The sequence below is a fragment of the Monodon monoceros genome, unplaced genomic scaffold (genome assembly GCF_005190385.1).
Source record: "Monodon monoceros isolate NGI ecotype Baffin Bay Population unplaced genomic scaffold, NGI_Narwhal_1 Super_Scaffold_12, whole genome shotgun sequence".
NCBI lineage: Eukaryota > Metazoa > Chordata > Mammalia > Artiodactyla > Monodontidae > Monodon > Monodon monoceros.
This window is the reverse complement of record NW_021703768.1, coordinates 92,671,774-92,695,134: the sequence shown is the minus strand read 5'-3', so window position 1 is coordinate 92,695,134 and position 23,361 is coordinate 92,671,774. Positions and strand designations below refer to the sequence as shown.

General features: G+C 38.6%; 1 protein-coding gene across 2 annotated transcripts in view; it reads right to left on the bottom strand.

Annotated features, from left to right (window-relative positions):
• EPB41L4A (erythrocyte membrane protein band 4.1 like 4A) overlaps positions 1–23,361 on the bottom strand; it is a 259,311-nt gene that overhangs the window by 7,689 nt on the left and 228,261 nt on the right. For both annotated transcript variants that reach the window (XM_029216795.1, XM_029216794.1), the window contains 3 exons: positions 16,995–17,114; positions 1,093–1,140; positions 433–501 (listed from right to left, as the gene is read on the bottom strand). In XM_029216795.1, coding sequence (XP_029072628.1) covers positions 433–501; positions 1,093–1,140; positions 16,995–17,114 — 237 coding nt within the window. The remainder of the gene's footprint in view (positions 1–432; positions 502–1,092; positions 1,141–16,994; positions 17,115–23,361) is intronic.

The following is a 23,361-nucleotide window of genomic DNA, read 5'->3' as shown; positions in this document are numbered from 1 at the left end:
GTTAACAAAAGAAAACTGCCTCCATCATACATGAAAATAAAACTTTATAGTACAGTTGACCCTTGATCAATACTGGGTTAGGGATACCAACCCTGAGCGAAGTCGAAAATCCCCATATAACTTTACAGTCTGCCCTCCATGAATGAATCCCTCCATGGATTCAGCCAACCAGGATCCTTATTTAGTGTAAAAAATCCCAGTATAAGTGGACCACCTACAAACAGGCAGTTAATAAGAGAGAGAGTGATTGACGTACAGAATGAATAATTAGCTTTAATACCCTCTTTTCTACTTCTTCCTCTATAGTTTTTAATTTTAGTTAAAATGTAAAGACAAAGCACTGAATGGAACACCACTGAAGAGTAAGAATGGATTACTCATTTACAACTATTAATAAAACATTTTAAAAAAGATTTTCAAAGACATACTCACTCTATTTTAGTGTATGGAATCTCTTTTAATTGTTCTTCTGACAGTCCAGATGGATCCACAAGTTCCTTTCTAGAAGGGAATGAGCATGAGAATTAAAGTTTTGATACTGATATAAATACTAACACCTTTCACAATTGGCAGGTGAGTTTCCCCCTTTCTAATCTTGTTGCAAAACACGGTGTTAATAAAACTAATAGAGATATAAGCCAGGAACAAAGATTTTAAAACTAGAATGTATTTCAGGAAAAAAATGGGAGGAAAACCTTTTCTATAGCTCTTCTACCTTCTTCCAGTTTTTCTATATCCGGAATGTAGATGACTCTCCAGCCACCTCCATTTCCCTACAAAAGATCTGCTTCTCTCCCCTGTAGCAGGTGTCTTTTTTTCTTACAAATTTCTTTTCCTTGATATTTATTTATACAATATTGGCCTGTCTGAGGCTCATTTATAGGCGAGGCTAACTGGCCTCAGGAGAGGAGATGTCAGGGCTGCCTGCAGAGGTCTGCTGGTGTGGTAAGGCACCACCACTGAGTGCCAGGCTCCACAGAATGACGGCAGTGAAGGCCACCTGACAGGCTTCAGCCCGAGGCTGCCTCTTGGTGTCGGTGGTCCTCCTTGTAAATGCCTTCAAACCACATGGGTTTTAAAAACAGTACTCACTGAATATGCTTCCATAACTCTTCTTTTGCTTGAATATCGGGACTTCTCCTATAAATAGAAAAAACAACACTCATCTCTGAAAACATGCTTCATCTAACAATCTAATCTCTAACTTTAGAAGAGCTACAACATTAACAGTTTCCAGACTGTGAAGTTCTTATTTGCCAGCTGACACCAGACAAGGAAAGACTGGACAGGGAGGGCTAATGTGGGATGGTTAGTACAAAGATACCAGACAATTTATCTGCTAGCCCGCTAAAAAAAAAAAAAAAAATCACATAAAAATCAGCCATAACCAGGGCTTCATTTAATGAAAGAGCTTAGAACTACAGGGGCAAATCTACACACCCTCCAGTGGTGGTTTTACAATGAAGAATGATTTGAGGCTTCTGTTTCTGGTCCTGCTAATTACTTCTAAGAAAAGGCAAAAGAATTCATCCTGATTCTATTAATATGAACGAGTCTCAACGTGATCTGTGATTACCTAGTGGAAGCAGCCCCGCAAGGGCAAAGAAAATGGTGGGACAGCCAGATTGGCAGACTGTGCGCCACTGACCCACTGTCCTTTCTTGTTGCATCTGACGTTGCATTTCCGGGCCACGGCGTGGGCCCACAAAGCTGGAACCTATCTGTGGCCTGTGCTGCCACCCCCCACATGCCCTTCTCCATCCTATATACAGAGCCCACAGATCTCTTCTGCTCCAAGAACTACTTGAATAGAAACCGTACCACTACTTTTAACTTCCTAGAATGAGAAATTCAAAGCTAGCATTCAGGTGTTCACACTCCCCATAATAGCAATGAAAACTGGAAATCTATGATCACAGCAATTGTTGCCACAGAATGATTTTTTTTTTTCCTAGTGAGAAAATAAGCTTTCTTCAGTCCTTTCAAGAGAACCAAGGTCTAATAAAGGCCCCAAGAAACGACCCAAACCCTAACAATTAAAATGCCTGGAGCTAAACAAAGCCACTGATATTCTGTCCTGTGGAATTTTACATTCATAATCTGTATCAGCATTTCTGGGCTCAATATTACTTTCAGCGTATGATATTATCATTGCTTTCGTTTTTCTCAGTTAATAAGGGCATTGCTGAAGCATTCTGGTAGGGCTTTCTGAGCTCACAGAATACAATAAACTACTTTCTAGCAATTGAATTGACTAAGTGGTTTTTCCTTTGTGGAGAAAATAAAAATCTGTAAAGACCTTTTAATCAACTCAAAAGGAGTCAAACACAGAAGATAAGGGGAAGGAGGACTTCCCTGGTGGCGCAGTGGTTAAGAATCCACCTGCCAATGCAGGGGACATGGGTTTGAGCCCCAGTCCGGGAAGATCCCACATGCTGCGGAGCAACTAAGCCCATGCGCCACAACTACTGAGCCTGTGCTCTAGAGCCCGCGAGCCACAACTACTGAAGCCTGTGCACCGAGAGCCCGTGCTCCGCAACGAGAAGCCACCGCAATGAGAAGCCCGCCCACCACAACAAAGAGTAACCCCCACTCGCTGCAACCAGAGAAAGCCATGCGCAGCAACGAAGACCCAACACAGCCAAATATAAATTAACTAATTAAAAAAAATTTTTTTAAAAAGAAGATAAGGGGGAGGAGATGAAGCCTTGGTCTCAGACATATAAAATATGGTATTGTTAAAGGTAGAGTTCGTTATAAAGAATAAAATTGTATGCTTAAAAAACTTAAATGCTTCTTTGGAAGGATTTCCTATATGGGATCTGCCTTTCCTACATTTGGCTGGTCTGATTCACTAGACAATATGTTAACGCATTCAATGATACTGCCAGAGAAGGTGCTAATGTTAAAAGCACTAAGCTATTATTCTGTTCCCAGAGAGAGATGGTTCCATTGTAATTATACATCAGCATCTGATTCTCACAGGAAGTCACCCAATAATCCATAGTATTATATAATATCTAGGTTAGGAAGCTACTCTGCTGGGAATCATTCTTATTTCAGGGAGGTGCAGTAGTGAGGCTATCTTCAAGTTAGAGCAGGGTCTCTCAACCTCAGCACTACTGACATTTTGGGCCAGATAATTCTTAGTTGCCGGGGGCTGTCCTGTGCACTGCAGGATGATTAGTAGCACCCACAGCCTTGACCCTTAGATACAGTAACACCTTCCCAGTGGGACGACCAAAAATGACTCTGGACATTGCCAAACGTCCCCTGGGGGGGAAAACTGCCCCAGATTGGAAACCACTGGTCAAAGGTATGATGAGGAAGTAAAACAGCTAAGGTTTCGTGAAGGAACAAAGAGGCCAAGTTATTGTAAAGATCCAGTATGTGGCTACTGAATAGTGTTGGAGAGAATGACACTGAGGCAGGAACTAAATCTTAAAAGAATGAAGGAATAATCGGATGGCATGAGACTCATAGCTAAGTGCTTTGAGGGAGGAGGGGAGGAGAATGAGAAAAAGCAATGAGAGGCAAGGAGGACACGCCCCCCCCAAGGCCACCACACCAGGCCTAATGGTGGTGAAAGATGATGAATATGAGCAACATACAAAAAACTGGTAACAATAGATATTTCTGAGTGTTGGAATTGCAAGTAATTTTTTATTTTCTTATTTATACTTTCCTATCTTGTCTGATTTTTTTTTTTTTTTTTTTTTTCGGTATGCGGGCCTCTCACTGCTGTGGCCTCTCCCGTCGCGGAGCACAGGCTCCGGACGTGCAGGCCCAGCGGCCATGGCTCACGGGCCCAGCCACTCCGCGGCATGTGGGATCCTCCCGGACCCGTGTCCCCTGCATCGGCAGGCGGACTCTCAACCACTGCGCCACCAGGGAAGCCCTGATGTTTTTCTTTTAGCCAAGAGAATTTCTTACGTTAATTATCAGAAAAGAAAAAAAAAAAGGTATTTTCATGTTTTAAAAAGCTACTACGGGATAAATTAAGAGTTTGAGATTAACATATACATACTACTATATGTAAAAAAGATAAACAACAAGGACCTACTGTACAGCACAGGAAACTATATTCAACATCTTGTAATAACCTATAAGGGAAAAGAATCTGAAAAAGCATATGTACAACTGAATCACTTTGCTGTACACCTGAAACTAACACAACATTGTAAATCAACTATACGTCAATTTTTTTTTAAAAGTAATTAATGCTGCAATTCCACAAGAAATGCCTTTCATTCCCATCTCAGAAAAATTAGCAGAAATGTTACCTTAAAAGAACATCAGTCCTTCTAGCCATAAATATTGGTCTTAAAAAATTCAGGAATTTAGTCTATATGTTTAAATTCTACAGCAACATAATAGTCATATATTTAACCAAACTGAGTTCTGAAATGCCAGCAGTTTCAAACAGCGTTAAGACAAGGAAAAGTTCCAAGGCTAAAAAAAAAAAAAAAATGCTAATCTCCAACTGCTAGACTACCTGTGATTTAATAAATGTAAACACAGGCTACATGCTAATGAGAACTATATCATTTTTATGCTGACAACTGCACAAATTTCATCAGTAATTTAGGATGATTTCATTAGGTGCAGCTCAACATCATTTTGTGGATTCAGGAAGCTGTGGAATTTTAACAGCCATTTTTCTTAATTAAAAGGCTTAATTATGTAGGTGTTTTACTTGAACTCTCCAAATAAATTCCTAAGGAAATAAAACCATGAGTTGTCCATAGGTACAATGTATATATAAAATATACATGCAGTCCAGTATTAGTCCAATATCTTTCAAAAGTATCCCTCATACACACCCTATACCAATAACTCAAATTAATATTCACCTTTCAGAGAAATTTCTTTGATGAGACATCATTTAGAAATAATTTTTCTTCTTCCTTATAGTCTTCTTCTGCATCCTCCAAATACTCTAATTATATTACCTAGAAAATATTACACTATAATATATGGCAATATATTATATATAGTGTATATATATAATATATGGCATATATTATATATATAGTGTATATAAATAATATATGCCATATATTATATATATAGTGTATATATATAATATATGCCATATATCATATAGTACAGCATATAACATATGCTATATATTATAGTATAGTAGATAATATACTACGCTTTGTGTATTATATTATACTGAAAATAAAATAATAAGTATGACCTCATTTGACTTATTATTTTTGTGATCTTATACTGACCACTGCCATAGAAGGAAATTTATAGAGCTGAAAATGTGTTACTAAGAAAACTAAGTTTACAAAACATCTTTATTTAAAGAATTCAAAGCACTTAACATATATGTCAGTAATTCCTCATCATATTCCTGAGTGGTCAGAATAGATATGATTAGGAGATGTCTTAATCTTCCCCTCCTTCCCTCTCCCCCTCTCAGAATTAAAGAAAGATTAGAAAGCCACAGAGCCCAGAAACCTAGCTGCTGAAGATCGCTCAGGAGTCACTTCCAGGGACTTCACGCTAAATCTTTATCTAAGGCCCAGACTTCTGTTTTGTGTTTAACTGGGAACATCATTCTACCCTGACAACCTCATCTTCCACAGTAGCATTTCAATAGAAGTAGTAAGATATTATTGCCACCAGGGGGAGCCTGAGCCTTCACGCACACACAGGTTGAACCTATGAGAACGTAACTTTCAGCTTTGATGCCTCCTCCAAATATCTCAGTGAGTAAAAATTCATCCACGTAGAAAAGAAGTTTCATCTAAGTTTCCTAATGATAAGAAAACGTTAATGGCAATGCAGCTGAAAAATAAACTGGATAAAACCGTACTTCTCACATTTTTCTAGATGATCTCCAATCATACTTCAGTTTAATGTGTTTTAGGAGAGAAGATTTTGTATTTTATACTACTGTATGTCTCTGGCATTTAATAATAAACACAGGTTTCTAGTTTATCACTGGAGATTTAAAAAACAATGAGTGAATCATGTATGAATGATGTATCATAACACTCATCCTCAGTGGATACCTCTACATGGGCAACTTACAGACACTATAGTAGGAATTCAAGAATATGGAAGTAACTGAGAGATATGTGGTTTACTATATTTCTGAAATGCTACATACACTCATAAATATATCTAAAGAACAATTTTAATTACTTTCTTCAGATGGTGCTCTAACCATGTTTTAACTTAAAAAAAAAAAAAAGCTGTAGTGATTCCTAAATTCTCAAATTCTAATTTTCATGTGAGTTGGACCCCACCCGACTCTCTTCACTTCTCAGCTCTTCCTCATTTCAAGGGAAAAAACATCAAGTACCTTGTTTATACAGATAAACTGAGACCTGGAGAACTTACTAATTACAGTAACTGCAATTAAGTATTTATGCTGTCACTTGACGTATGTGATCTGACTTAATAATGTTCAGCAAAATCTCATGAGGATGGTATCATCTGTGTTGTAGACACGACACTAGAAGTTTGTGGAGATTAGGTAATAAGCTAACACTCGGAGACGCAGAAGGCAGACAGAGGTCTGGTCTGACGATAGCACCCAGCAGATATTTTCTTAATTGTCAACAAACCTCGGGTTTTTAATGTCATAGCTCAAATAAAAGGCAGAGCCCAGTTTGTCCTAAATAAAGTAATCCATCATCTTGTAGAATTTGAACACTTTTATCCAGTTGCCTACCTGACATTTCCATTTGATCACCCACTTAGTTTTTCAAACCTAATGGAACAAAAATCTTGTCACTTCCCACACATCCCCAGACCACCTCACTCCATCTCATGGATGGAGTGGGTAAAAAGGCATGTCTATCCCTTAATCCATCAACTCAAAATGCATCCACAGTATCTCTCACACTATGAACCTATTGGCTCTCCTTCCAAAATGTGTGTTCATCCACTTCTCTTCAATTCCACCACCACCTTGCATCTGGACCACCAAAATATTTTAAAATTGCTCTTCCTGCTTCCTTGTCTTTCTCAATCTGCTTTTTACTCAGCAGCCAGAGCAACTTCTGAATGAACTACTCTTAAAACAGATTTTTTTGTTAACTGTACTTTGGCCATATCAGCTATATAGCTAAGCAATCAAGTTCAGTTACAACGTCATCCCACAAACATTTACTAAGTCTTTTCATGGTTTGCTTTAAAACTAAATTCCAGAAAGGTACACATCAAACTCTTAATGGGGTTCTCTCATACAACTGCATTGTTCTGAAATAACCCTCTGTCTGATCTGATATTTTTATCATGAAGGTAAGATTTAAAAGAAAGTTTAAATAAGATTTTAAATTCAAAGTATCATTAGGCTCTTTTCTGATTTCAGTTGATCCGATAGAAGCAATATCCAATTCAAAGATATTACTCTACCTCAAAAGAATATTCTTTTTTGTTTGTTTGTTTGTTTGTTTGTTGTGCGGTACGCGGGCCTCTCACTGCTGTGGCCACTTCCGTTGTGGAGCACAGGCTCCAGACGCGCAGGCCCAGCGGCCATGGCTCACGGGCCCAGCCGCTCCGCGGCATGTGGGATCTTCCCGGACCGGGGCACGAACCCGTGTCCCCTGCATCGGCAGGCGGACTCTCAACCACTGCACCACCAGGGAAGCCCCAAAAGAATATTCTTGAACTTCCACTTCTGGTCCAATGGAGTAACTGGTATCAGACAAACCCTCCCTTCCCATCCTCAAAAACTATAAAACAAAATACACAAAGCAGCTGTTTGTCAGACATTGGGCAACAGATACCATAAGCCTGTGATCTTTGAGAGAAGGGAAACACAAGGTTAACCACCCCCCTCCCCCCCCCACCAACTTGCTCAAGTTTTCTGCCTGGAGGCACTTTCCCAATGTGGTACAAGGAGGTAAAACTCAAGAAGCAACAGATTTACAGGGCTGAGGAGGTAGAAATCAAAGTTTGAGGCTAAAATTTACACTGCAGGATAAAAGAAAAAAGTGGGACTCGAGAAGTCTGCATGGGGTTTTCCTTAAGAGGTTGGCTGAGAACATTAACTACATTTAATCTATACATAAGCTGGGTGGCACTCTGAGGCCTAAAACAGCCACTACAAGGCTGACAGCTGTGTGAAGTGGTAGCAGACAAAGCTCTGTTGCAGTCACAGTGGAGAAGCCACACGCTGAGCACTCTGTGCAGTCAACTAAGACTCCAGAAAGGCCAGGCCTTAAGAATAAGGACCAAGACTAAAGTAAAGAACATACCCTAGGCTAAGGACAAAATCTAAAAAGTCCCACCCTATCAAAGCATGAAAAATAAGATCAAGAGGATCCAACAGTAATTCAGTTGCCTTCCAGAACAAAATTTGATACTCTTTAAAGGAAGACAACATAATCCAGACCTCCTACAACATATCCTCTAAAATTTCCAGCATGCAATAAAAAATTGTTATACATGCAGAGAGGCAGAAAAATATAGTCATAATCTAGGAAAGAAAAAAAAATGTAAGTAGTCAATAGAAATAGATTTTGAAAGACCCAGATATGGGAATTTACCAAGGGCTTTAAAACATCCTTTTTTTGGGGGGGGAGTGGGGGCACTGTGAGGCTTGTGGGATTTTAGTTCCCTGACCAGGGATCAAACCCAGGCCCTCGGCGGTGAGAGCTCAGAGTCCTAACCACTGGACTGCAAGGGAATCCCCCCTAAAACATCTTGTATAAATATATACAACTTAAAGGAAAATAGGAACATAATCAATGAATAGATGGGAAATCTCAGCAGAGAAATGGAAAGTATAAAAATAACAAAACTGAAATTCTAAAACAGGGAAGTACAAAGTTCACTGAATGAGTTTAATAGCAGACTGGACTATGAGGGTAGGAGGAAGGTCTGATGAAGTTGAAAACAGGTTAATAGAAATTACCATGATTGAAAAAAGGGTGAAAAATTTGAAACATGAACAGAACCTCAGTTGCTTGTGGGACAATATCAAATGGTCTAACATACATACAACTGGATACCCAAAAGGAAAAAGAGAATGGGTCAGAAAAAAGAATTTGAAAAATAATGGCCAAAAATTTCCCCAATTTGGTGAAAAATACCAAATTACAGAAGAAGATGATAGATACAGTTGACCCTTGAACAACACGGGTTCAAACTGCTCGGCTCCACTTATACAGGATTTTTTTCAATAGTAAATACTACAGTACCTATACAGTCCAAAGGTGGTTGAATCCATGGATGTGGAATTGTGGATAAAGGGGAATTACGTATACCAAGGGCCGACTATAAGTTATACATGAATTTTCGAGGGCATGGGAGGGCTGGTGCCCCTAACCCCTGTGTTGTTCAAGGTTCAACTGTATAAAGAAAACCACACTTAGCCACACCATAATCAAAGAGCTAAAAAGCTAACGAAAAAAAGTCATAAAAGTAGCTAGTGAAAAGAAGACAAATTCCATACAGTGTTTACAGAATGAAGGCTAACTTACCACAAATAACAGAGATCAGAAGACAACAGACAATCTCTTTAAGGTGTGAAAGGAAAAACCATCAACCCCAAATGTGATAGATAGTGAAAGCATCTGTCACAAATAAGAGTAGAATAAAAACATTTTCATATAAAATAAAACAGACAATTTATCAACTACAGACCTGTATTACAAAAAATGCTAAAGGAAGGAAAATGGAACATTGGATCTAGAGAAAGGAACAGAACAGACAGGTAACAGTAAACTGGGTAACTATTCATTTTCTATTGCCACTGTAACAAATTGCCATAAATTTAGTGGCTTAAAACAATACAAATGTATTATCTTACAATTCTGTAGGTCAGATCTGACACTGGTCTCCCTGGACTAAAATCAAGATGTTGACAGGGCTGCACTCCTTCCAGGGGGCTTAAGGAGAACATCCATTTCCTTGCCTCTTCCAGCTTTCAGAGGCTGCCCACATTCTTGGTTGATGACCCCTTCCTTCCTCCATCTTCAAATCCAGCAACAGCAGGTTAAGCTGTTCTCAAATTGAATTACTCTGACTTCCTCTTCTGTCCCTTTTTCCACTTTTAAGAACCCTTGTTGTTACTTGGGTCCACTTGGATAATTCAGGATAATCTCCTTGGCAGAAGGTCAACTGATTAACAATCTTAATTCCATCTGCAACCAACCTTAATTCCCCTTTGCCATCTAACATAAAATATTCACAAGTTATGGAGATCAAGACATCGACATGTCTAGGGGACATTTTCTGCCTACCACATTAACTATAAAATTTCGTTCCTCTTTTCCTGATTTATTTTAAAAACAATGTACTGTTGAAGCAAAGATGGTAACATTGAAATGTGGGGCTACTGACATGCAAAAATCAAATATAGGACAATAGCACAAGAACAAAGGGGATAATTGGAAGTATATTTTTCTAAGATTTCTAAGTTTTAATAAAATTTTATATTAATCCTAAACAGACTGTGATAAATTGGGAACCATACTGTAAGTCATAAAGAAACCACTAAATAAAATAATAATAAAAAGTAGTATAGGTAAGATGTCAATATAAAAAGTAAAATAGAATACCAAAAAATATTCAGTTAACACAAAATACAATAGGAAAGGAGGAACAAACTAACAAAAAATAGATTCAGTAAACAGGAAGAAAGAGTAAGATGGCAGACTTAAACCCCAAAATGTTAATAATTACATGACCCATAAGTATCCTAAACATTCAATTTAAAAGTTAGAGATGGTCAGACTAGATTAAAAAAAAAAAAGATCAGGGCTTCCCTGGTGGCGCAGTGGTTGAGAGTCCGCCTGCTGATGCAGGGCACACGGGTTCGTGCCCCAGTCCGGGAAGATCCCACATGCCGCGGAGCAGCTGGGCCCGTGAGCCATGGCCGCTGAGCCTGCGCATCCGGAGCCTGTGCTCCGCGACGGGAGAGGCCACAACAGTGAGAGGCCCGCGTACCGTTAAAAAAAAAAAAAAAAAAAAAAAAAAAAGATCAAATACTGCTGTCTACAAGAGATCAAGAGAGGAGCTTAAAGTAAAGTATTAAAACATATATACCATGCAAAAAGTGAGCATGAAAAAGGTGTAATGGTTATATAAATACACACACACACACACACACGAGTGTGTGGGTATAATGGACATAGTGAAAAGAGTATTATTATAAAGAGGACGTTTCATAATGATAAAAAGGTCAATTTATCAGGAAGACCCCCCCCAAAAAAAATTCACAAATATGTGTGTACCTAATACCAGAGCTTCAAAATAACTTGAAGCAAAAACTGACAGAACTAAAGGGTAAAACAGACAAATCCATAATCATTATTGGAAATTTTAACATCTCTCTCTCAATGACAGATTGAAAGGTAAACAAAGAAGTCAATAAAGATATAGACCATCTGAAAAACACTATCAGCAAACTAGATCTACTTGACATTTGTAAACTACACCCAACAACTGAGAATGATTCTTTTCAAGTCCACCAGCTCATTCATCGTTAAAGACTATATGCTAGCTCTTAAGATAGATCTCAACAAATTTGAAATGACTGAAATCTTACAGACTTTTTTTAACCAAAACATAAGTAATTAGAAATCAATAGTAATGAGATATGTAGAAAAATCTCCAAATATTTGGAAATTAAATAACACACTACTAAAAGAAACCAAGGTCAAAGAAATCACGGGTGAAATTTAAAATTTTGAACTGCATGACAATGAAAACAACAACACATCAAAATATATGAAATATAGTTAAAGCAAGACTTAGGGGAAATTTAAAACTTTATACTTATATTAAAAAAGAAGGTTTAAAATCAGTGTCACCTTAAGAAGACGAAAAAAAGAGCAAATAAAAGACAAAATAAATAGAAGGAAGTAATAAAGAGTAGAAATCAATGAAATAGATAACAGATAAAGAAAATCAACTAAACCCAAAGTCAGTTCTCTGAAAGACTAGAAAATACAATTAAGGAGAAAAACACAAGACACAACTTATCAACATCAGGAATGAAGAAGGTAATATCACAACAGATGTTCAAAGGATACTAAAGAATTATTACAAACAAATTTTTTATTAAAAGATTTGACAGCTGGGCTTCCCTGGTGGCGCAGTGGTTGAGAGTCTGCCTGCTGATGCAGGGACACAGGTTCGTAATCCGGTCCGGGAGGATCCCACATGCCACGGAGCGGCTGGGCCTGTGAACCATGGCCGCTGAGCCTGCGCGTCCGGAGCCTGTGCTCCGCAACGGGAGAGGCCACAGCAGTGAGAGGCCCGCGTAGCGGAAAAAAAAAAAAAAAAGATTTGACAGCTTAGATAAAATGAACAAATTCTTTTAAAAACACCTACTACCTAAACCTACACATAACAAGTAGACACAATCTGAACGGCCCAGTATCTGCTAAAGAATTTCAGTTTGTAATTTATTTATTCATTTATTTTTAAGAGATACTAGTCTATTTTTTATTTTATTTTATTTTTGGCCGCACCGCACACAGTGGCATTCAGGATCTCAGTTCCCCAACCAGGGATTGAACCCGTGGCTCCTGCAGTGGAAGCCCAGAGTCCTAACCACTGGACCACCAGGGAATTCCTCAGTTTATATTTAAAACTTTTCACAAAGCAAATCTGTGGCAGGGTTGGTTTCCCAGGAAAATTATATCAAATATTTATGGAAGGAGTACTGCTAATTTTACATGAACTCTCAGAAAATAGAGAAAAAAAGGAAAACTTCCTAAACTATTTTATATGACAAGCATAACCATGTTTAAAAAAAAAAAAACAACCTGACAAAGATACTACAAGAAAATTATAAACCAGAATTTCTCACAAACATAGGAAAAGAAAATATTAACAAAATAATATCAAATAGAATCCAGCAATATACGGAAAGGATAATAGATCAGAATCACTAAGGTCTTATCCCAGGAATGCAAGGATGTATCATTCAAAACTGAATCAATGTAATTCCTCCACTGACAGAATAAAGAAAACCCATATACAATCATCTCAGATGCAGTAAAAGCTAATAACAAAATTCAAAACTCATTCATGATAAAAAAAAAAAACCTCTTAAACTAGGAATAGAAGGGGTCTTCTTCAATCTTATAGCTAGCATCATATTTAATGTGACATATTGAATGCTTTCTCCCCAAGAAAGAGAACAAGCCAAGGATGTCTGCTTTCTTAACACTTCGACTCAACATTGTAATTCAACACTATTCTGGAAAATCTAGCCGGTACATTTAGGAAAGAAATAGAAGTAAAAGGCAAAAGATTAGTAATAAAGGAAAGCCGTCTCTGTTCACAGACAAAATGATTGCAAAGGTAGAAAATCCTAAGAAAAAAAATTTTTTAAAGGCTTCCAAAGCTAAAAAGTCAATTTAACAAGGTTACAGGATGGCAAGATAAAATATCAATATTAAAAAAATAATTTGTTTCTATATACTAACAAACAATTTGAAAATAATATTTTACAAAATGTAGTTCAATATCATTGAAAATATTAAATATTTAGGATTAAATTTAACAAAATAAATGCAATAACTATACTGGAAACCTAGAAACATTGCTGAAAGAAGTTAAAGACTTAAATACATGGATGAGTAGGACACTGATCTTCTCAAAATTGATCGATAGATACTCAACATAATGCTAATCTAAAGTCTACAGGATTTTCTCTTTTTTGTGTGCAAAAACTAACAAGCTGATTCAAAAATTTACATAGAACTGCAAAGGATCTAAAATAGCTAAAACAACCTTGACAAAAAGGACAAAGTTGGACAATTTATACTGCATGATTCAAATCTTACTGTAAAACTACAGTAACTGAGACAACATGGTGGCTTAAGACTAGACAAACAACAGATCAATGAAACAAAATTGGCCCATATCTAAGCAGTCTATTGATTTTCAACAAAGGCTCTAAGGCATTTCAATGAAGACAGTCTTTTCAACAAATGGTACTGGAAAAACACCTGGAAAAAAAAAAACTTCTCAATATCTACCTCTACCTCATACAATGAACAATTAACTCTAAACGGATCACAGATCTAAATATAAAAGCAAAGTCTATATAGTTGCTACAGGAAGATATGAGAATATCTTTGTGACCTTGGGGTAGGCAAATATTCCCAAAAAAAGCCTTAACTATAAATGAAAAAAAAAGAAGATATACTGGTCTTCATCAAAATTTAATGTCTGCTCACCAAAAGACAATGTTAAGAACATGAAAAAGCAAACCACAGCCGAGAATTCTTTTTCAGATATGTATATTCACAATACACATATCTGAAAAAGAACTTATATCCAGAACATATAAAAAGCCCTACAAATAAATAATAGAAAACAACAAGTAAAAATGGGCAAAACTTGAACACTTTTCAAATGAACATATATGGATAACCAATAAGCACAGGAAAATGTGGTTAACTTTGTCAGTCATCAGCAGGGTACTACTTCAAGCCAACTAGACGAGCTAAAATTAACAAGACAGACAAAACCAAATATTGGCAAGAATAGAGCAGAACTGAATCTCATACATTGCTAGTGGGAGTATAAAATGATACAGCCTCTCTGGAAATCATTTGAGTAGCTTCTCATAAAATTAAATGTGGTAAGACATATCCTCTAACCGAGCAATTCCACTCAGGTATTTACCCCAAGGCAAAAGATAACATACTCCACAGGTACACTTGTGTGGAGTATCTTTGAGCTTTTTCACAAAACAGCAAAAACTGCAAACAATCCAAACATCCATCAAGAGGAGAATGGATAAACAAACTGTGGTATAATCATACAATGGACTGAGCCACATTTTAAGAGAGCATATATTGTATAATTACATTTATGTGACATTCAGTAAGAGAAAAAAATTAATCTATGGTGATAGAAATCAGAACAGTGGCTGCCTATGGGGGATGGGGACTGAACAGAAGGAGTAGGAGGGAACTTTTTAAATTCTGTATCTTGATTGGCATGATGGATACACTATGTATACACTTGTCAAAATTTATAGACTTCTACCCATAAGGTGAGAGCAATTTCACTAGATGTAAATTTCACCTCAAATTACCTCAACTGTAAAAAAGTTTATTCCTTAGGGTGTTAAATGAATCTCAGATCACTCAATTAAAAATGATTAAATCCATAGTCCCATCTACAATATTTGCCCCATAAGGTAACTGAATTATAGTAACTGTAATACTTAACAACTTTGGATTATTCTCTTTATCAATTTTATCTATAAATGATTATTCACTATTTACTATTGTCCCCAGAAATGTATTTCGGCTTCTTCAAAGTTTATATATAGGATTTTTCCTAATTTCATTTTACTTTTCCCTTTATTTAATAAATGAAATTTATTATTGGCATTTAGTTGAATTTAGAGTGCTTTAGAAATAATCAGAAAAACTGAATGCTGTTTTTAAGATTTAATACCAAGTTACCAAAACTTGTGTATAATAAGTCTCTCATAGAAAAAGATTCCACACGGAAGGGTAAAAGCATAGTTGCAAAAGATATGCCCAGGACCATGCTGGGATCGTATCTTGGGGTTCTGTGCCTTTTGGTTAAACTGTCCACAATTACGGCTTGATTCTTCCTGTTCTAAACCTCTCTTTTTTTAATGGAATTAGGGAGAGGTGGTATGCAAGACAAAGGAAACTTTTATTAACTTCTGCTTTAAATTGAACAGTTTAGTTAGTCCAGACAAAAACAAATGGAGTAAAGAATAAATCTATAGGGTGTACAGTGCTTAGTGACTACCTGCAAATTTTCTATTAGAGAAGAAACAGACATCATTCGTTATGATGTACCACTGATAAACACACACACACATTATGGGTTAACTTCTCATTCGAAAGCAAGTCCCTAAGACTGAGCAGAGTCCCCTAGGGTTATGGGGTGTTCCCTCTGGAGCCTGCTCCTGTCCTCTGTTAAACTGAGCTGGCACCCTTCTGCCCAGCTCCCTCAGAGCTCCCCACCTACCTCTAGAGACTGCCTCCCATCCACTCCCAGGCATCCTCCCACCGCCCTGCTGAGACACCATCCCTCTTTCCACAAGTAGGCAACACCAGACATCTAACCACCCAGGATCATAAAGGGATAGGTAGTTAGGTCCAGCTCACTTTAAAAAGGTATGCTTTGGGGCCGCTCTCGCCTTTTGAGTTGGACCACATTCTGTCTATGGAAGGTGTATCTCCCAGGGCTTCTCACCTTCTAAGGTGGCCCACACTCTGACTATGGAGTGTGAATCTCCCTAACCAAAGCTGCTTTCCCACTTAGTTCTCAGGGCAGAGCCCCCTTGCCTCGACAGCTTGTGTATACTGTATTAGTAAATCTACTTCTTGCACATCAAAAAAAAAAAAAAAAAAAAGGTATGCTTTGGGACAAGAGGTGGGTGTGGACAGTCTAAATCTGGATGATGCAAACATTTTTGTTTAAGTATAAACTTTATCAGTGCAAAAGAAAATTAATTTGGGGAACTGGCAACCTCATCATCATGAGGTTATTACGCTCACACATGGCACTGCCTAGCAACAGAAGGAGCAGGCCAATCTCAACACGGGTGTAATGAATCACTCACTAACTACTGCTCACAAATGGTGATTTGATGGGAAGTTATTCACATCTGGTTTAATCTGGAACAAGACTTAAGAGGATTCTGCAGACTCAAATTGAGATAAGCAGCAGGTATTTCACCAACTGCCAGGCTCCAGAACAAAGGAGACTATTCCTACTTATTCAGTTGAATATATACCTTTGTTTAAAAACAAAACAAGACATGATTTTGAGAGCCTTGTTTTTTATGACATTTTGCTTTGGCTGTGCTCCAACTTCTACTGCTTCAGATACAGTTGATGAGCATAACAAATGTAAGAAGGTATCTATGACAAATAAACAGTGGGATAATCATGGTTGAACTAAATCACTTTAGAAGACCTCAGAGAGACAGCCCAATGTGCCCCAGACTCTGCATGCTAGCAAAAGCTCGGAGTTTTTGAATCAAGGCATAAAGAGAGAGCACATACGAGCGAGATCTGTGTCTGGATCGTCTGTTGTTGGGGTCCGCCTGGTTTTTTTCCTTTTGTCTCCTTAGTACAGCTTCCCACTGAGGCGCCGAATCAACCATATCATTCTCCTGCCGTATTCTGAAAGAAAGACCATTCATCTAAAATTAACATCCACATATGTGGTGCTTTATCAGTTCATCCTAAACATGTTTTTAAAACTTATTTCGCAATATTACCATAATCACTTAAAGCTAGGAATGTATTAACCGTATCAACATATCCTTAAGTAGATAAGTATATAATATTTATATATAAATACGTAAACATATATTGGTTATTTTCAGACTTCATCCCCGGCTTAAAATTTCCTAGTAAAAAGACATGTATCAAAAACAAAACTCATTTAAAACATATTTAGGGGCTCCCCTGGTGGCACAGTGGTTAAGAATCTGCCTGCCAATGCAGGGGACACGGGTTTGAGCCCTGGTCCGGGAAGATCCCACATGCCGCGGAGCAACTAAACCCGTGTGCCACAGCTACTGAGCCTGCGCTCTAGAGCCCGCGAGCCACAACTACTGAGCGCTCGTGCCGCAACTACTGAAGCCCGCGTGCCTAGAGCCTGTGCTCCGCAACAAGAGAAGCCATCACAATGAAGAGTAGCCATACAATGAAGAGTAGCCATCACACTGAAGCCATTCATCACAATGAGAAGCCATCACAATGAAGAGTAGCCCGGCTCGCCACAACTAGAGAAAGCCCGCGCGCAGCGATGAAGACCCAACGCAGCCAAAAATAAATAAATAAATTTTAAAATAAAACATATTTAGGTTTTGACTAAAGAAACAGTGGTGTCTGCTACACAATCTTAAATCATGAATCATTTTATACAAATATACTAAGTAAAACAGCAATGAATAGTTTTCCTTTGAAATGCTCTTAAAAATTCACAAATTGTCCAAGTTTTCATGCACAATAAGTGCCAGATACAATTTCCATTTTTTTAAGACAAGAAGCTACAAATAAAAAAAGTTAGATGTGGTGCATAATGCCTCAGCAACCGAGTAGGCACAGAACATTCTGGTTATGCTGCTCGCATGTTTAAGAGGGAATGAGGGCTGAGCACTCAGCACTCAGCGTGGCCAGGGGCCCTGCAGGGAATGTAAAATGAGGGAAAGGGAAACTGGGGGGAGGGGGTACGGGGGGGCACAGGCACTTGCCATGTAAGAGCCCGGGACAATGTTACTTAATCCTCTCAGTTTTTAAAAGATAATCCACAGATCTGGATTTTTTAAAAACAAACTCTTCTATTTTTCAAGTAATGGTAACCAACTATGAATGCGAAATACTGTATTGACCTGGCAAAACCCATCCATGGACCACACAGCCTGCAGAGGTTTCGGACTTTTGATGCATCAAGTCTTTCTAAAAAGAAGGGTGAGGTGTTACAGGGGAGAGAGGCAACCAAGTACTTAATTAAAGCAAGTGCTTAATTAATGTGTAAATAATGTCTGGAATGCACTGCAGTGATGCTGTGAAGCCATGAGTATTTCTTGCAAAAATCAAACACCTGTTATTTGAATCTTTTGACTTTGAATTTATGTACGTTCTTGAGGAAGCTGCTCCAGGGTGTTTCTTTCACACTGCTGCTCCCGGGGCGTGGGAGAGCAGCATGGAATTGCACAGTAATCATCCCAGTACTGTGACTGCATGAGCATAACTGCTTCGAAACAGAAATGAAAAGAATAGACAAGTCTGGAGTCATTTCTCTCACTGAACAGATGTCTTTCCGCTGCCCTGTTACAGCACTTAGTACAGACTGTGGGGTGGATATCTGCATTTGCTTATAATGCAAACCAGTAGAAGAGTGACATATATTCATCTCACTTATACTTAAACAGAGACAATGGAAAGCAAATTCCAGTTTAAAAAAAAAAAGTAGCTTATGGGCTTCCCTGGTGGCACAGTCATTGGGGGTCCGCCTGCCGATGCGGGGGACGCGGGTTCGTGCCCCGTTCCGGGAGGATCCTGCATGCCGCGGAGCGGCTGGGGCCGTGAGCCATGGTCGTTGAGCCTGCGCTCCGCAACGGGAGAGGCCACAACAGTGAGAGGGCCGCGTACCGCATTAAAAAAAAAAAAAAAAAAAAAAAAAGTAGCTTATGAGGAAGAAGCTATTTAAATCTCTCTAGATTAAAGAGGAATTGTGTTAAGTAAAAAATTATCTGTAACACATTTCAAGTCTTTGAACTGTATATATTTCCTCACTAAAGCTTTCATTCCTAATAGGCTATTATTTGAATATTAACAGGATACAGTCATGGTATTTTTCACAGATTCAAGAACATAGTTCCCTCTTCTAATGACATGTGCAGAGGAAATGAAAACTGAACATATGAATCTGAATATTAGAAACATCTGAAGAAAAGTATGAGAAGGTATACGACGAGGTCATAATTAATCACCCTTTGAAGTAAACACTCTCACTTGAAAATTCCATGTGCGCATACACACACACGTGTATGTAAATGTATTTTCATAGCCAGAACCTACACCTCCGAGCCATTCCATGTATCACGTGACAGCCAGGGAGTGACCCACCAGACCTGCGGAGGGGGGGGGGAACTGTCCTGGACTCTCCCAGGACTGAGGGATCCAAAAGCTAGGAAGAGACAGTGGGAAGGCGTCAGGCTGGCAAGGAGCTGTCTTCCTTCCCACAGGAACCCACACCTTGCATTGCCCGGGGTAGACATAACACCAGGTCCTGGCAACTCCTAAGCCTGGCATCTTTTAGACTACAGCTTCCGTTCTGAGCTAAATCGCTGCACAGCTCGTGGACAGGACAAAATTCCACTAATTTTTTTTTTTAAATCGGTAAATCAGCATCCTTAAATATTTTTGAGAGGTCAAGCCTGCCAGCAAGGGTGAAACCTGATTGAGGCAAACATACGTTTCCTAGAGAAACATTCCTTAGACAGTTCAAAGGAAGCACAAGCAGTATATGCTCATTCTTCTATTGTGGAATTTAGCTGGCTACTTTCATACTGAGGCTTTACTCTGATAACAAAAATTAAAGCTCCTGAGACAAGAGCACACGTATTTCTTGTACCTTACTAGTAACAAGAACTAAATCACAAAGAATTTCAGACGACGGCATGCACCTTTAACTTTTATTTTCCTAATCAAAAAGTCGAAAGTGAGGGCAGTGAAACCATGTCAGTTAATATCCTTGGGACCCACATGTTCCAAAGACAGTTGCCCTCTACTGGGGATACTCTTTCATAAATATTCTAACAAGGTACATTAAAAATGTAAGGCTCATTGGAGAGTCACAACAGAAGCACATTCTCCTGAGTAACGGGTGGTGTGGCTGCCTTAGTCTGTAATGAAGTTTGAAATTACACCCTTACAAAAGGCCTCTGGTTAATGGTACCTCATTACAAGAATGAAAGTGTCATTTCTTCCATCACTGAACTGCTCCAGAAAATACAGATGCTACATGGAAAGGAAAAATCCTAGCCCTAAAGGCAAGGATATTGTAACACTGAGTCCTTATGAGGCAGGAGTTAACTATTTTGTTTATGCATGAGTAACTAAAGAAATCTTTAAATGTAAAAGACATATCCTATCATGATTCTACCTTATAAGTCTCATTTCTCCTTAGGTGTAGCACACGCAAAGTGTTGGTTTTTGCTCCTTTCCTGCTACATTTTAATTTTAATGTGGGGATTTACATTATGAAGAATAAAAACACTGTAAGCATTATATCAATATAGTACCTTTTAAAAAGTCAAAACGTCTTATATGACAGTCAGTCATGAAAGTCTTAAGTGGGGAAAGGAGTCCGTTGAAATTTTCACTGGGGATGTATTCATTTTCAAATGTTATATTTAAAGCTGAACCTCAAAAAATGCTGTTTCTTTCCTGTATCCATTAAGGCAATAACTCTACATGCATCACATTTTGTCTATTTCCTCATGTACAACCAAGGAGAGTTAGCAACTGGGCTAAGAAGCCTTACCGTAAGGTTTTTGCTTTTTAATCAAGGTATGAGGGAGAGCGTCGCTCTAGAATAGAGCGTTCTCCAATAACGTTTCAGAATAAGAGAATTCTGATACATTTCCTCCACGTCTCACCAAACTTCAACACCCTAATTTTTCAGGCTATCCGTGCAATTTAGATTTTAACTGCATTTGACACTTAAAGTTTTGGAAGACAAAACGTCATATAATCGTTTGATAACAATAATGAAGATAATGACTGTTCCTAGTCTCTTCTTTCCTATCTTCCCAATTATAGTTCTGCCTCTTCTGCAAAATTCTTCACAGTACCAAATGAATTCCTATACAAATCCCCGCGGGTTTTACTTCATCCTCTACCTTTATCCAGGCAGTTTTGTTCTTAATAGGACCTTCCTTTATACCAGTTCTTAATTCATTTCTCATTCACTGAGATAAAGACCATGTGTAATACTGAACTTGAGAAATCTTACAGAGCAAGTGTATAATGACGCTTCCATTTCTCATTTACTGAGATAAAGACCATGTGTAATACTGAACTTGAGAAATCTTACAGAGCAAGTGTATAATGACGCTTCCAGGCGATAAGAGCAATACCCATCGCTCCTGAGTTCAGCCTCGTTCCAGCTCTGTCATTATCTGACTCAGAGACCCTGGGCAAAACGCTTAACCTTCTTTGGTAGGTCTGTTTCTTCATCTACTGAATTACTGTAAAGATCCTTTCCAGCTTTAAAATTATGGTTCTCTATTCGTGCTTTATTTATAAGCCATTCAGACACGGTAAAAAAAAAACAAAACTCTCCACTCTTCAGCAATAGCGCAACTTCCCAGACAATTGCTTCATACAACCACTCCATCGCTAATATTAAATCTGCAGTTCCCAGCTGACTGTGGACTTGTTTCTCATCCACTGCTCTCATTTTTGGATCACATGCTATAAACCAGTCTTCTTTTTTTTTCAGTAGTTTTTCTTCCCTTGGGAAATTTATGTTGGTTCCAGGCATCTGTCGACATACTCCCTGAAGACCAGCAAGCAAAAAATTCATTTGCTTTTCCCACCTTCCCCACCATCAATAAATTATTCTTATTTGCTCTTAAAGGTGATTCTATCTCTTCCACTTACTCCTTATGCTCTCCCTGCTAAAATGGGCTGCGTTTGGTGCCATCTCCCTCCCCAAACTCTCCTTCTGTTTTCATGATCCTTCAACCTGCTCTGCTTTTAGTCATCTGACAGCATTCCTCATTTGCTGCAGCTCCGCACTTCCACAGTCATCTCTGTCAACTTGGATTATACTCTGGAATCCCTAAATAATCCACATCAAATGTCTAAATCTTAATACAACTTATTAAAGTGGAAATCAGAACCCTGTGCCATCTGTACCATGGTGAACATCATTTCCATTGGCTCTGCACGAACTGCTCTCTCCCTACCCGCAATTTTTACCTGGTTTGCAGCCAGCCCCGACACTTCAATCAGGGACAGGGACCGGGCAGGAGGGAATGCTTGCAAGGAAACAGTTACCTATCTTCAGGCCATGTGGAAGAAACGTCCCTTGGTTTAAGTTTGCCATCATCAAAACCACATTTTTTCCCTAGGGCAGAGGGACAGGAATGCTTTGCTTTGTGTTATCACTCTAACAAAAACAAAACCCTGCCAAAGCCGTGATCTAGATCTCCCCGGCTCAAGTGTATTGTCCCTGTTAGCTGCAGTGCCACAGAGGATGGTTTCTTTCTTTTTTCAGAAAAATAATATAAAAGACCTGTGGAACACATTTAAAATACTTCAAACCATCTTAATCCATTGTTCAGATACAGATTCTAAAAGACGTCTAAAAAGCAGCAGGAAACTCTAACAACGTTTGTGGAAGAACAAATTCATGTTAGAAATACTGACTTCTTTATTGTGAAAGGGAGCTGGGCCCCACTTTGCAGATCCAACAGGACTTCAGATAACACTGAGCAGCGCTGAACATTCTCATCAATCGAATAGTACCTGCCCATGCAGGGCCCTTTGTGCTTTTCAAAGTGCATCCACTATCTCAGATCTTTATAAACCCCGTGAAGTAGGGGGGGCAGGTATTATCCCACTTTGCATGTGTGAAAATTAAAACTCAGAGGGTAAAGGAACCAGCTCCTAGGCACAAAGATCTTCAAAGCATCTTCAAAATTCGTAACGCACCGTCCCTCGTTCTTTGTTCTGAGCTTTATTTCACCCACACGCGCACACACGTGTGCACGCACATCACCTCAGGTACATAACTCATGTGATTACGATGCAAACATCCCAGAATGAAATTTGGGAAAGGCCCAAATGGTCCTCTGTTGCCAAGTTATTCTAGTCCAGCATTTACCCCCAGCTTCTATCATTTCTC